The 14,966-nt window shown below is 46.7% G+C and overlaps 2 protein-coding genes across 7 annotated transcripts; both read left to right on the forward strand.

Annotated features, from left to right (window-relative positions):
* Positions 1-1,908: 1,908 nt before the first annotated feature.
* On the forward strand, positions 1,909-9,483 carry LOC125542891 (Protein kinase superfamily protein). Of its 6 annotated transcripts, none has more exons than XM_048706114.2 (16): positions 1,909-2,356; positions 3,088-3,198; positions 3,270-3,362; positions 3,433-4,089; positions 4,234-4,299; positions 4,371-4,469; positions 4,559-4,678; positions 4,760-4,963; positions 5,042-5,125; positions 5,230-5,304; positions 5,387-5,491; positions 5,605-5,976; positions 6,188-6,454; positions 7,604-8,002; positions 8,095-8,338; positions 8,411-9,483. In XM_048706114.2, exons 1-16 carry the CDS (start codon positions 2,299-2,301, stop codon positions 9,045-9,047), a joined length of 3,591 nt encoding a protein of 1,196 aa, XP_048562071.2. In that variant the 5' UTR covers positions 1,909-2,298; the 3' UTR covers positions 9,048-9,483. The 6 variants fall into 6 exon arrangements, with proteins under 6 accessions (XP_048562071.2, XP_048562069.2, XP_048562072.2 ...); XM_048706112.2 differs by having other exon boundaries at positions 1,910-2,356; positions 3,433-4,107; XM_048706115.2 differs by having other exon boundaries at positions 1,910-2,356; positions 4,374-4,469.
* Positions 9,484-9,619: 136 nt separating this feature from the next.
* LOC125542893 (Tetratricopeptide repeat (TPR)-like superfamily protein) lies at positions 9,620-14,611 on the forward strand. Its single transcript, XM_048706118.2, has 2 exons — positions 9,620-11,210; positions 11,778-14,611. Exon 2 carries the CDS (start codon positions 11,819-11,821, stop codon positions 14,480-14,482), a length of 2,664 nt encoding a protein of 887 aa, XP_048562075.1. The 5' UTR covers positions 9,620-11,210; positions 11,778-11,818; the 3' UTR covers positions 14,483-14,611.
* Positions 14,612-14,966: the final 355 nt, after the last annotated feature.

Below are 14,966 nucleotides of genomic sequence, written 5' to 3' on the forward strand. Positions count from 1 at the left end.
ACAACCAGAACGGGGGCTAGGCGGGGAGACCTTTATTCCATCTCCAGTGAGCCGTTGCTATCTCGTCTTCCTGAATAGGATACAAATCCTAACAAACTCGAAGAAACGACTAACAACGAAGCCCTCTCACCAGCCCTTGGCAGGATCCACCACGCCCTCCGTGGCCCTAGGGCCACTGGAGATAAGGCAGACCCGCGGTGGCGCTGGCGAGAGGCATGAACCCTAGCTTTGTTTTGGAGGACGAGAAGGCGGTGGCTAGGGTGCGTGGGTTCTCGTACCACACAAAATATAGGTTTTATCAGCGTGATTCTTGAAGCATTTGTAGGCATCGATTAATTGGACCAAACGCTGCTAGGATTAGGGCTACAAGAAAAGCTCCAGGTTTGTGTGCCGCTCAATATTGACTTGTATTTTGCCTCGACTCGAGATCAACTCAAGGAGAAATGAGCTGAGTATAAACATTTTATGTAGCTTGATAGAAAAACGTGCTAATTTTGAGCCAATACTGTTTCGCTCGATTTTAGCTTGATATAATATAATTCTATGAAAAATCCTGATATATATTAAAAGTAAAAAAAGGTTAATTTAGCACCATGTATGTTGTGTAGTACGATTTCATCTGGTATGCGGCCAAAGTTTTTTTTGGGTCAAAATTTAAGAGCATACACGCATTCTTTCTTCTCTTGCTAATCCATCCACAATCAGACAATCTTTTGCTATCAAGTACTAGTCTCAAGTGAGAGAGAATAAGTCAAACTACCTTGAATTTTATATTATCATCGTTTTGATCGGAATAATATGTTATAATGGTTTCTTATATTGTGTTGTGGCAATCTTATTCAAAATATTACCTTAGATTATTAAAACAAAACATCTTATTAAGCTAGCACAAGGCACTTTCTGCATCTTGACCTTGAGTTTGAGCTCGCTCGAATGTTAGTACAAGATGAGTTGAGCCTGGTCCAACTCGGGAGCCTGACACATTTATCCCATTTTCTTCAAAGAAAAAAGAAGGAAAAGAGGAAGAAACGTACAGCAGATGGCCAGCTATCTCGGCTGACACGCGAGATCGCCGCCGGTTTGGCGGTCTCCGTCGGCGACGGCGACTCCACAGCGCCTCGATTCCCGAAAACGAACGGGCTGCTAGCGTACCGACGCACGTCGCGGCAGAGCAAACAGCGACAAATCCCCGTGTCAGGATCAGGATTACCCCATCAAACATACAGTACATAGCCTCCCGTCGCATGCACCAGACCGCGTGTGCTCTGCCCAGGTCACGCAGCATCCGATGCCCGCCCGCTCGTTCACGGCGGCATGGCCCCGTGATCGACCGGCACAGTGTCCGCGTCCGTGTCCGTGGCACCGCCCGCGCGCGCGCGCGCACGGGCAGGAGAGGAGAACCCGGCGCTCAATTTCAGGGGCTCGTGCCGCTCCCATCCAAACGCAAAGCCCCGGCCACTGCTACATTGCACACAGTGGTAAAGCGACAAGCCGGGGCGGCCGGAGCCGGTAATTTTCCCGGACCAGACCAGGCTGGCGGGAGGACGAGGGATTACCAAAGCCCCACAGCGAGAGGGACGGACGGACTACGGACTACGGGCTAGCTGGATTAATTGCATCGCCAAAGATCTGCATTTGCATTTGCGTCTCGCGGCGGTACCACTGCTGCTACTAGTTCGTGGTACTAGCGTCCATGGTTAAACTAAACCAGAGGCCAAGATCACGAGATTCTTTCGGCCTCGTGCGTGGGCGAGGGCACGGGCAGGAAGCAACGAATGTTTTGTTCACCAGTCGATCTGTTGCTGGCTCCTCGACCCGGGCCTGGCACCGGCATCCGCATCGGTTTCGTGCTGCCTGGATCACCGCCGCTTTCGCCTTTAGATAATAAATTCTGCTGCTAGGGTGGGCTCTCTTTTTAGGGTGCGTGATTTACATTTACCTGTCCCTGCTGCTACTTGTACAAGTACTGGTACTATACTGTACTGGTACTAGTGGTGTTTGGTGCCTGCCTTGGCCGCCTCCTCTCCTGGGCAGTGGCCACCTTCCCCTCCTTCTCCTCCTCCTCCCTCGCGCTGCTCTTCCCTACACCCTCCCTCCCTGTCCCTCCCCACATGGGCCCGCGGTTGCTCATGGCGTGCTACCCGAATGGCGGTCAGGCTCCCTCCTTTTCAGCCGCTCTAGGGGCTTCTTGCGGGTGCGGCTCCGCGACTGCTGAACCGAGGTGGCTGTGATCCCCTTGCTTCTGCGGCAGCTCTGGCTAGGAGCTTGTGCGCGCGCGTGGCTTCAGGCGACGGCGAGATGCGGCGTCTTGCTTGCGCGGTGGCGCTGCTTCTCGCTTCCCTTCTTGGATCCACAGGTGAGCAAAGTTCAGCATTGCGCAAGCTTCGGCTTTCTTCTCCTCTTACCCCAGGTTCCATGGCGTGGTTTGTTTGGGTGGGAAATTGGGGATCAGCTCATGTCTGGCTGCTGGGCAATGCGAATGCTTGCTTGTTTCTCCATGATATTTCCACCCCTTTCCCCCCTCGGTTGAGCAATTTGAGGCGGAAACCTGCGGATTCAACAATTTTTCTTCCAAATGCGCAGGCTGGCCAGCTGATCTGCTGCCAGGAAACCGCGGTTCACAGTTTTTTATTCAGGATTTGAGCAAACCACAGGAGAGCTTTCTGAAGCGCATGTGCTCCTTGCTTCTGAATTTTCATCAAGAGGGGCGGCGCAATGTCGGCGTCTTGGCATTTCGCGTTCCCCTGTCTTTGGCTGTCACCGCAACTGCGAGCCACTTTAATTGCGTCGCATGTGCTTGCTGCCTCATCTACCTGTGTTTTTTGGCCTTGATATCGCAAGAACAATTAATAATTTTTGGCCACATGCGTCGGATGATGCATCACTATGTGCCATTTTCATGTTGCAAGCTTTCAATAATTGCTCTTGCTTTGCAACTTTTGTGCTGAAAAGACACTCAAGATTTGCCTCCCATAGCAACATGTAGATTGTCCGATACTAAACTCATAGCTTAGTCATTACACAGTTAGTAATGTACACTACATACTTTACCTGTTACCTGAACCTGTGTTCTTCACTCCACTCTAGGTACTGATCTGGCGCCTGCTCCCGGGGTTGGTAGTTCGCCTGTCGATCAAGGACAAGCTTCCAGTCCTCCCGGACCTTCATTCGCACTCGGTCCAGTAACTCTTCCAGCAGGTAGCTCTGAATTTTCAAAGATCATCAGGGACATTCATGTGCAGGCCCTTCCTTACATTGATCTGTTGCAGCACCCCCTACTTCATCAGCAAGCCCTCCCCTCCAGAAGGGGGCAGTTCCGGCTGAGCCGCAGGCCACACCGGCTCCGGTAGTCCCCCCTAAAGGTAGCTCACATTCAGTCAGATATGGCATTTCCAATCCTGATATGTGCATCACTAACTGAATCTTATGTAGGTTACAACGCGCCTCCTCCGATTGAGTCTGCGTCGCCTCCAGTAGTGTCCACGTCTCCTCCAGCTGAGTCTGCACCTCCTCCGGTTGAGTCTGCGTTGCCTCCAGTAGTGTCCACGTCTCCTCCAGCTGAGTCTGCGCCTCCTCCGGTTGTGTCTGTGCCTCCTCCGGTTGAGCCTGCTCCTCCTCCTGCTGTCACTGAGGAGGTGCCCCCGGCAGCAGCTCCTCCGCCGCAAGCTGCAGCTGGAAACCCCACACCAATACTTCCTGGGTCACCTGCATTGCTACCTTCAGTTCAGGCTCCTACTCCATCTGTGGCTGTGAAGCCTAATCTGCCACTACCACCGCCTGCTTCGCTACCTTCAGTTCAGGCTCCGACTCCATCTGTGGCTGTGAAGCCTAATGTGCCACTGGCACCTCCTCCTTCACTACCTTCAACTCAGGCTCCTACTCCATCTGTGGCTGTGAAGCCTAATGTGCCACTAGTGCCTCCTGCTTCACTACCTTCAGTTCAGGCTCCAACTCCATCTGTGGCTGTGAAGCCTAATGTGCCACTAGTGCCTCCTCCTTCACTATCTTCAGTTCAAGCTCCTGCTCCATCTGTGGCTGTGAAGCCTAATGTGCCACTAGCGCCTCCGCCTTCTGTGAACAATCAACCAGGTACACCAATTGGATCAGGTATATATTCTGCTGGCAACGATTTATAAGCTTAGGTTCCCGAATTCTTGATGTGCCAAAAGTTCATAAAAATCGTGCAAATATGTTCCTTCCCTCATTATTCACTCCTGTATTCTCCCTCTCTAGGTAATGATGTCCCTCCGTATCCACCACCTGAAGGCATTTTCCCAGCAGTTCCTCCTTCCGCTTCAGGTAAATCATTTCCATAGGATAGATCAAATTTGACAGGTTGCATATGTTTTACCGTTTACCGTTCTTCTTAGTAGTTCCTCCGCAACATGTGAAACCTCCAATTTCACCACCTATTATCGCACATGCACCTCAACAACAAGCACAAGCTCCAAATGCTGAGCATAACAATAGTGAGTATTAAAAAAAATCTGCTGGTATTTCTTTGCCAATGTTCTTATATTCATTTGTTCTTAGATATTGAACTTCATGTTTATTGTAGGAAACACGGCACCCCCAGCAAATACTTCCCCTCCTGCAAGTGGTAAGAACCATGACATTCAACGTGCATCTCCACCAAAGGAACCTAGTACTGCACCGGTTCACAAATCACCAACTAGAGGTAATCTCAAAAAATTAAATAAAATTGGCAGCTTGTTTGTGAAAGACAATGTATCTTGACTACTGAAATTCCTGATTTCAGGGTTTGCGCCTGCAGCAAGTCCTCTGCCCCACAACACAAATATGCCTACACTCCCGAGGAATGCATCAACGGTTCCACATGCTCAACCCCCATCGTTAGGTGTAGCTCCTAAGCCAGCACCCACTGGCAGATCTCATCCTCCGACACCAACGAAAGGAGAACGCCCATCATTTTCCCCATCTTACCCACCACCCCATGCTCAAGGTTCAGCATAATGCCTCTTGAAAAACCTAGCTATTATCTATTGTGAGTGTTAAGATTCTCAAAAGTTCAGTGTTATAGGTCCCGATGTCTCGCGAGCTCAACCTCCACAGCAGGTTGGGGCTAAAAGGCAAAATCATCATGCACCTCCACCGATGATTCAAGGTAATGGTAGTTATTCCTTCTATAAAACATTGGTTTCATTTTCTAACAAAAAAACATTGGTTTCATTTCATAGTACTAAGACTTTCATTGTTTTTCCTGTCCAGGCCATCCAAACCTCCATGTGCATCCTCCATCTCCTCCACCAGTGTCACCAAAGGGCCCCTCTAATGGCAGCAAAGGTACTTAGCCTTCTTACTTTGCCTTGTTTGGTATTCGTCTCCTGATTTCAGTACAGATATTTGAAACTTCAATCATTTTCAGGACCTCGTGTTTCTCCTACTCTTCCACCAATTCCTCCTGAAACAGATCCCAGAGCACCATCAACTCATCCTATTTGGGCATTGCCCCCACCACCACCTAATTTAGGTACATTTTTCTTTATGTATTCTAATATCTTTGTCCTTTCAAACTTTACATGCTGAATCTGTGCATATTGGGTAATACTGATGATTCTTACCTAGTGAAGCGTTAAAATGCAGATTGCAAATCGTTAGTGTGCCCAGAGCCTCTAACGGATCCACCCGCGGGAGCTCCATGTGCTTGTGTTCTACCAATTAAAGTTGGAATCCGTTTAAGTGTGGACCTTTATTCATTCTTTCCGTTAGTTTCGGATTTTGCTGACGAAGTGGGATCTGGGGTAAACATGGCACGGCGGCAGGTTCGTGTTATGGGTGCAAATGTGGCTGGCGATCAACCTGACAAGACAGTAGTTCTTGTGCATCTGGTACCAATGCATGTGAATTTTGATAAAGCTACTGCCTTGTCGACATTTCAAAGCTTGTGGAGCAAAAAGATTTCTCTCAAACCGTCAGTTTTCGGGGACTATGAGATTCTCTATGTTGTCTATCCAGGTATGCGTGCATTCTTTGCTTGTGTTCTTGGACTTTCTTATTTGGTTATTTGTAGTTGGTCAATGCTACCAGCTATTTTCAGTATACTGTAGTCATTTGATTGATCTCATAAACATCAGTGGATTCAGTGCGTCATGCTCATCATATCTCATTGTTAAGCATTTTGAACTTCTGCACTAAGAGTTTCACCAAAGATTTGTATTTTGTTCAGGGCTTCCTCCTTCTCCGCCTTCAGCACCAGCTGGTGCATTCGGCAACAGCAGAAATGCAAGGGCAATGAAGCCCCTGGGGGTTGATGTAGGAAGACCCAAAAGAAAAGTGAATGGGAGCGTAATTGCTATTGCTGTTCTATCCACTGTTATAGCATTGATTATTTGCACTGTGGCTGCATGGTTGCTGATACTCAGATTCAGGGATTCAGATGACATGGCTCAAGGATATCCACATAGTGCAATTCCAAAAATTTCCAGGTCTTCCGGTATGTGTACATGTCCTTCTAATATCTATAATCATATTATATTGTGATGTTACTTGCCTTAGCTGTTCGATTGACAGCAGAACAATAGCTGCACATTTTCAGCCAAGTGTCTCCAGTTCCAACTGGCTATTGAATTCAGCGTGTCCTATAGGCAAATATCTCCAGTAATGCCCTTTGGGAGGGAATACCGTATAGTTGGCATATTTTATTGTGCCACATGAGATACAGCCTTGGCCTCCGATGCAGCACATGCTTTCGAACATCCCATACGGAAAAACTGCACCCCATAGTTATATTTTCAATATTTTGTCCTGGTCGTATACACTAATTTGTACCTATAAAATAGACATGTAAAGCCACGATGTTATCCTCGTATAATCCTTTCAGACCTCACCTGATGTGGGAGCTTCTAGCACTGGATCTGTCTTTATAGAAAATGGAAGACTCATTATCCCCGACCTTGGCACCATCCTTCATGAAATGTCTATCTTATTGAACTGGAAATTATTAATGTTGTGAGGATTAAATTAGCCACTGCCTCTAAATTCGAGCGCTATTCTCAAGTGTTTACTTATGGGATCATTGCTAAATTTATAACGGAGCATCTGTCTCTCAGCTCACTGAGAAAGTGTTACTTCCATGTGGATGATTTTGAAAGTTGATTCTTAATCTAATGGTTAATTCAGTAGCTGAAAATGTTAGAAAATAGGTTTAGAGATGTGCAGCTGGTCGCTCAAACATTTCTAGACACAAAGTTGCACAAACGTTTTTGTGCTATCGTAGACTTGATGATGTGCAACTTGGTTGACCCAGAAATAACAATTACTCAGGCGAGTGACAAATATCAAATCTGTATATGCCAAGCATATTTTTCAGATAATAATAGGTCAGAATGGAAAAATCAATTTTATTATTTTTCTCAAAAGGTCGAAAAGGGGATAAGCCCAGCCTCTGCATCATTGTGATGCACACAGCCAACTTTTAGTAAAAGATAGTCCACATTTCAAATGCTAACCCACAGCGTTTATGGTAGCATTTCAGATGAGGCGTTTTCACTTCTGAACGTCCTGTATCATTTTGTTGTTAAAGTAATATATGTCCATTTTTACCAGCAACAAGTTTCCATCCTGAAACACCTCATGATTGCAGGGACATGTAACACACTTTTAGCTGGTCGCTGTAGTACTCAATCAGGTCCATCAAGTTCACTGGGGTCAAGTATGGCAGCATACGCAGGGCAGGCAAAGACATTCAAATTTGCTGAGATAGAAAAGGCTACAAATGGCTTTGACGATTCGTCGATACTTGGGGAAGGTGGCTTCGGATGTGTGTACCAAGGGACACTTGAAGATGGAACCACAGTTGCAGTAAAGGTTCTGAAAAGATTTGATGGCCAAGGTGAACGAGAGTTCTTGGCAGAGGTTGAGATGCTGGGACGCTTGCATCACCGAAATTTGGTCAAGTTGTTAGGCATATGCGTGGAGGAGAATGCACGGTGTCTGGTATATGAACTTATTCCAAATGGCAGCGTTGAGTCCCATTTGCATGGTAAGTATGTTATTGCAGATTTTACTCTGCCAGCATATAGAAGTGTCAACAGTTGATTGAAACTAATTACTTAATGTGTTGGCACATTGTAGGAGCCGACCGCGAGATAGCTCCACTTGATTGGAATGCACGTATGAAGATAGCCCTGGGGGCAGGGCGGGCACTAGCATATCTACATGAAGACTCAAGCCCTTGTGTGATTCATCGTGATTTCAAGTCAAGCAACATACTGCTAGAGCATGATTTCACACCAAAAGTTTCAGACTTTGGACTGGCCAGGACTGCGAGGGGGGAGGGGAACCAGCACATCTCCACCCGCGTCATGGGAACATTCGGGTAAGGACTATCTCCTCCTCAACGTCTTGGTATAGTTTTAAACATGGTATGATATTCTGTCTTTCTTCTCAGTTATGTTGCACCGGAGTACGCCATGACGGGCCATCTTCTTGTCAAGAGTGATGTATACAGCTATGGAGTCGTATTACTTGAACTTCTCACAGGTAGGAAGCCTGTGGACATGTCTCAGCCTGCAGGCCAAGAAAGCCTAGTCGCATGGGCTCGCCCATATCTGACAAATGTGGTGGGCTTGCGTCAAGCTGTTGATCCACTTCTTGGCCCTAATGTGCCACTGGACAACGTGGCAAAAGCAGCTGCCATCGCATCCATGTGTGTACAGCCTGAGGTTGCACACCGACCGAGCATGAGCGAAGTTGTGCAGGCCTTGAAGCTTGTCTGCAGCGAGGGTGATGAGGGTCTTGGTTCGGGAAGTTTCAGCCAGGAATTGGCGGCTCGTACGACAGCGGCTTACGATGTAACTGGCATGGAAGCGGAGAGGGTGCTATTATCTGAGATGTTTGGTTCAACGCCTGTCTTCACTCCAGCTGACGATTCAGGTTCTTTCCGCATGCAGTCCAGCTCTGGCCCCCTGATGACAGGCAAGAACAAGAAGTTCTGGCAGAGGGTGCGAAACTTGTCGAGAGGTAGTATGAGCGAGCATGGCGCCTCGCCAGATTTTGAGACACACTCACAGTGTAGCAATAGGTGAGTTTTTCTTCTTCTGTCCAGCTTCCAGTCTCGACATGGATATTCAGATGACTGGACATAAAGAGTTTGAAGACCTAGTTTGTGTACATTATGCATGTGGAGATAAAAGGCTATATATATAGTTCAGGATTATCAGAGTACCTGTACAAGATCTGCTCAGATTTGGCTCTACATTTGGTTTGATTTAACGGGTTCTGCCGTACTGCTATGTGGCCATACACAGATACGCCTGCCTTCCGATTTGTAATGTTTCTCTTTTTTCGGCATGTCAGTTTGAGTTAGTTTGTTTTCCCTTTTGTTTGGTTAGCTGTTTGGTAGGAATTGTTAATGTATAGATTTGGAGTTTCGGACTACATTTTGCCATGTGAATTTCAGCTCCATGCACGTACACTAGCATTTGCTGCAATGAAGATGATAGCTTGTCAGTGTTGTGATTATTTGCTTCTTCACAATTCACAACTTGTTTTACCAGTGAAATTCTTTTCTGAAGAAACTATGCAGTCTAACTCTGTCAGGTCTTCTTTCTCTCCTCTAGTCAGATTGGATATACTCTATATGGTAATTTTTGCTGTGGAACTTGTTAAGAGCTGATGTATTTTGATTAGGAATCTTGGATCTGTGCATCTAAAAAATTCTGCAACATTCCAGGACACACCCTTCAGAATGCATGAGTTAGCTCTAAGGGCACCTTCTTTTCCTGAAAAATTTCACTTCATTTTCTAGTTGGGGATCAAAAGTTTCAGCTCTCACTTCATTTTTATTCTTTTGAATAGGGCACCTTCTTTTTCCTGAAAAGTTTAACCTCATTTTCTAGTTGGGGATCAAAAGTTTCAGCTCGATGTTGCAAGTTTCCTAACACCTTTTGTTCATTTCCCATCACAGTTTTTTTTTGTTCTCCATTTCCCCTTTTCTGCGTGGTGTGAAACTGCTGTCATCACATTGTGATTACTGAATCATAATGTTTATTTAGTCCTTGATTAAACAGAGTGATACTAGCACAGACGGTTAGAAGTAGCAGAGCTAAAGACCTGGGGAATCAAAACCTGGATCTTGCCGTGAAAGGGACATGAAAAGATAATCAGAAGTGTTCAAAAAAGAGAGAAGATAATCAGAAAATTATATAAGAGTGATAATGATGCAGTTCTAGGTGTATGGTCTAAAAAGAAGGCTGTTCTAGGTGGCGACTGGCTGCAGGTAGAAGCTCCCTGGGAAGAGATGAGGCGAGGGCAAACGGGGGGTGACAAAGCCAGAAAGAGACCGGCACTGAAATGCCCAGCCATTAGCTACAGCTAGGGTCCGAATCTGATGACACTCGCTGTCAGGAGTCGTTGTTAATCACACATGGAGTACGTTTTAAAAAGGATCCCACAGATTTTCTTTGCAGCTGTCAGGAATCCAAGATGCATGAGCTCACTGCTTACCTGATACTAGTAGTTTGTTCTGCTCTCTCGTTGAGGTCGCGGTTAACGCTCTGCGATGGCGATGTGTATGTGTGTGTAAGGTTTGTTGGATTTGGGGTTTCAGCGTGGAGAGGCCGAGGGGAACTGCGGGCTAGCGATGGATCAAGTGTTGGAGCCTGCGGGAGGACCAAAAGGAGCCGGAGACGGCGGCGACCGGCCGAATCGAGCCGGCGACGGCGACGGCGACGGCGGAGGTGAGTCCGACCTCCGCCCGAGCCGGAGCTGGGCTCAGCCCACAACGCGTCTGCTTCCGTCCACCCCGCTCATCTAGAGCCCGGCCCAACCAAGGCCCAAGGCAGCAACGCAAACGAGTGCTGGATTCCCTCAGGCCCCGCTCGCTCCAGCGCGCTCCCCGCAGCTTCGTTCTTTCTGCTCACCCTCCACCCTAGCACGGCGCCGCACGGCCGCACCCTCACGCGCCGCTGGCACTCCGGCCCGGGCGCCAGCTCCAACCAGCGCTCGAACCTCGACCGGCGACCGACCAGCAGAGCTTCGCGCGGCCGTTCCCTTTCCCAGTCGTCGCCGCCACCGCCAAGCCAAGGGACGAGGCGGGGGCGGTGCGGCTGCCGCCGGAACCTCAAACCACTCGCTGCCTCTGAAGAACAGAACTTTGTTAGCAACCGGAGCAAAAACCAATCGATCAGCAAGCGCTGGAAGCGGCGGCGTGCGTGCGTGTGATTCAGCGATTCCCTCGCTCCCTGCTGGTAATTTCCTGTCTCCTCGCCTCTCCCTGCCCACTTGTGATGTCCGTCAGTCCCATGTGTCATGTCTGAGATGGATGCGTGCCAGTCTTGAATTTAATTCCAGTGTATAATAGAATTAAGCACTAAATTCGTAGTATGTTCAGCTCAAGCATGTAGGAGTAGTATTTTGTAAGCAATGTGAACAAGAGAAATGCAGTGTGGAGTAGCTTCTTTTTTTTTAACAAGGGGGTGGTGCACAGTGCGCCGAATTTCATTTCAAACTGAGCTCAGATACATTGGACAGTATGAATGCTAAACCCAGGACAGTCTAAATTAACAAGCTTCCGAACGAAAGGACAACTAGATTGCCTGTGAGCTAGTTTTACGCACGCAAAGACAGGTTATGATCCGGACTTTGCGCCTGCTGGCATTTTAGTGTAGCTCTGCCACAGTAAGGCTCGAGTGCATGTGCACTTATTTTCTTGATCTTTGCCTACTCTTCTTTTCTGCTCCTTACATCAATTTGTATTGATTGAAATACTATGTGTATGACACCTTCTTCTCATTTTGTTCTCTTTCATTGTACAGTGATGCGATGACTGCTTTGAGGGATTAGTCTGCACAATATTATGCTTTTCAACTTGCCAAGAGTCACAACACCAATTGCTGTACGGTGGTTCATCTCAGTTGCAAATGCAGCAGGCTTTGGTCGAGATATTTCTCCTGTTCAGTTCGCCACCCTGTTAAAGGAATGCAGGTCGGTGAATGCAGTCCATCAAGTTCACCAGAAGCTCATTTCTTCGGGTCTTCTTTCTTATCCAGCATCGTTGTTGGAAGTGTCGTTTCCACCTTTGCCATCTCAGCCATATTTATCACCAAGATCTTTGGGTACTGGTGTCGTAGCTGCTTATCTTGCGTGTGGTTCCAAAGATGAGGCTCTCACAGCATTGGAGCATGTTGTGCCGTCTCCAGCTGTCTGGTGGAATCTACTCATCCGAGAACACATCAAAGAGGGCCACCTTGACCATGCCATTGCAGTATCTTGCCGGATGCTGCGTGCTGGAACCAGACCGGACCATTTTACTCTGCCGCATATACTAAAGGCCTGTGGAGAGCTACCCTCGTACCGTTGTGGTATCACATTACATGGACTTATATGCTGCAATGGCTTTGAGTCAAACGTCTTTGTATGCAATGCATTGGTGGCGATGTATGCCCGCTGTGGTTCACTGAAGGAAGCCAGCCAGGTGTTCGAGGAAATAGCTCAGAGGGGAATTGATGATGTCATATCATGGAATTCAATTGTTGCAGCCCATGTTAAACACAATAGTCCATGGACCGCGTTGGATATGTTCTCGAAAATGGCAATGATTGTCCACGAGAAGGCTACAAATGATAGGTCTGACATCATTAGCATTGTGAACATTCTTCCTGCATGTGCTTCTCTAAAGGCACTACCTCGAACTAGAGAAATTCATGGAAATACCATTCGGAATGGTACATTTCCAGATGTTTTTGTAGGCAATGCTCTGGTTGATACTTATGCAAAATGTGGTTCAATGAAGAATGCGGTAAAGGTTTTCAATATGATGGAAATCAAAGATGTTGTTTCTTGGAATGCAATCGTGACTGGCTACTCCCAAAGTGGGAACTTTGAGGCAGCCTTTGAGATTTTTAAGAATATGCGCAAGGAAAACATCTCAGCAGATGTAGTGACCTGGACTGCTGTAATTGCCGGGTATGCTCAGAGAGGATGTGGCCAAGAGGCACTCAATGTTTTCCGACAAATGCTCTTTTCTGGTTCAGAGCCAAATTCTATCACAATCATCTCTGTGCTGTCTGCTTGTGCTTCCTTGGGAGCATATTCTCAGGGTATGGAAACTCATGCCTACTCTCTGAAGAATCGTCTTCTATCTTTGGATAACCATTTTGGTGGTACTGGCGATGAGGAGGATCTCATGGTGCACAATGCTTTAATAGATATGTACTCAAAGTGCAGAATCTTCAAAGCTGCACGTTCTATATTTGACTCTATACCCCGAAAGGAACGTAATGTGGTGACTTGGACTGTGATGATAGGTGGGTATGCACAATATGGGGACTCTAATGATGCCCTCGAGCTTTTCTCACAGATGCTCTCGAAACCACACGCAGTTGCCCCGAATGCATTTACGGTTTCCTGCATTCTGATGGCCTGTGCGCATCTGTCAGCCCTGCGTGTGGGTAAGCAAATCCATGCTTATGTGGTTCGTCAACATCAATATGAAGCATCTACATACTTTGTGGCAAACTGTCTTATTGACATGTACTCAAAGTGTGGTGATGTCGATACAGCTAGGTATGTATTTGATGGCATGTCACAAAGGAATGATATTTCATGGACATCAATGATGGCAGGATATGGGATGCATGGTCGTGGCAATGAGGCCCTGGAAATATTTGACAAGATGCAAATGGCAGGCTTTGTTCCTGATGATATATCATTCCTGGTTGTTCTATATGCTTGCAGCCATTCTAGAATGATTGATCGAGGCCTGGATTACTTTGACAGCATGAGCAGAGATTACGGTGTGGCTGCCGGTGCAGAGCATTATGCTTGTGTCATTGACTTGCTGGCCCGCTCCGGGCAGATAGATAGGGCATGGAATATGGTCAAAGACATGCCAATGGAGCCTACTGCAGTAGTCTGGGTTGCATTGCTTAGTGCGTGTAGAGTACATTCAAATGTAGAACTTGCTGAATATGCTCTTAACAAGCTAGTTGAGATGAATGCAGAGAATGATGGATCTTACACGCTCATCTCCAACATATATGCTAATGCAAGGCGTTGGAAGGATGTAGCCAGAATCAGAAACCTGATGAAGAACTCCGGGATTAAGAAGAGGCCCGGTTGTAGTTGGGTCCAGGGTAAGAAAGGAACTGCGTCTTTCTTTGTTGGAGATCGATCGCATTCTCTATCCCCTCAGATTTATGCCCTTCTGGAGAGACTGATTGATCGCATCAAATCTATGGGTTATGTCCCTGAGACAAATTTTGCACTCCACGATGTTGATGATGAGGAGAAAAATAACCTGCTTGCTGAGCACAGCGAGAAGCTTGCTCTCGCATATGGCCTCCTCACAACTTCCCCTGGTTGTCCAATAAGGATCACAAAGAACCTGCGCGTTTGCGGTGATTGCCACAGTGCTTTCACCTACATCTCAAAGATTGTTGACCATGAGATCATTGTGCGGGACTCCAGTCGCTTTCATCATTTTAAGAATGGTGTGTGCTCTTGTGGTGACTATTGGTGATGGCTTCTGAGGCTGAAGCATGAACTGAAAGTGCATTCCAATTGGTTTTTGTACACAGAATGTACTAATGTACTTACCATTCTTTGCTACTGATTAGCCAATGAAGAGCTGAATAGTTTCTCCCCTCCATTGCAATTTTCTTTACAAATATTTCACAGTTCTCTTAAGAGGTATCACCTGGAGTCTTCATTTATTATGCTGATTTCATTAAAAATATTATGGAAATATACATATTTCTTGAGAAATGTGTTTTTGTCTGTCAGTACTTCAAACGTTGTTTTTGTCAGACCAAGTTATTTAAATTATCTGATACTCCCTCCATTCCTAAATATAAGTCTTTGTAGACATTCCACTATGGACTACATACGGATGTATATAGATGCATTTGACTTATATTTAGGAACGGAGGGAGTACATTTTAGAGGTTTATATTTGGTCATTAAAAGGCAAATTAATCATCATTGGTGGAATGCTTGACTGCCGT

This window comes from Triticum urartu, chromosome 3A, assembly GCF_056163025.1.
Source record: "Triticum urartu cultivar PI428250 chromosome 3A, HENAU_Tu73, whole genome shotgun sequence".
Taxonomy (NCBI): Eukaryota; Viridiplantae; Streptophyta; class Magnoliopsida; order Poales; family Poaceae; genus Triticum; species Triticum urartu.

Coding starts and splice junctions, on each gene's coding strand:
- LOC125542891 (XM_048706112.2), top strand. CDS start 2,299: ATGCGGCGTCTTGCTTGCGCGGTGGCGCTGCTTCTCGCTTCCCTTCTT. Junction 3,363..3,432: donor TCCGGTAGTCCCCCCTAAAG/GTAGCTCACATT, acceptor AATCTTATGTAG/GTTACAACGCGCCTCCTCCG. Junction 4,470..4,558: donor AAATGCTGAGCATAACAATA/GTGAGTATTAAA, acceptor TGTTTATTGTAG/GAAACACGGCACCCCCAGCA.
- LOC125542893 (XM_048706118.2), top strand. CDS start 11,819: ATGCTTTTCAACTTGCCAAGAGTCACAACACCAATTGCTGTACGGTGG.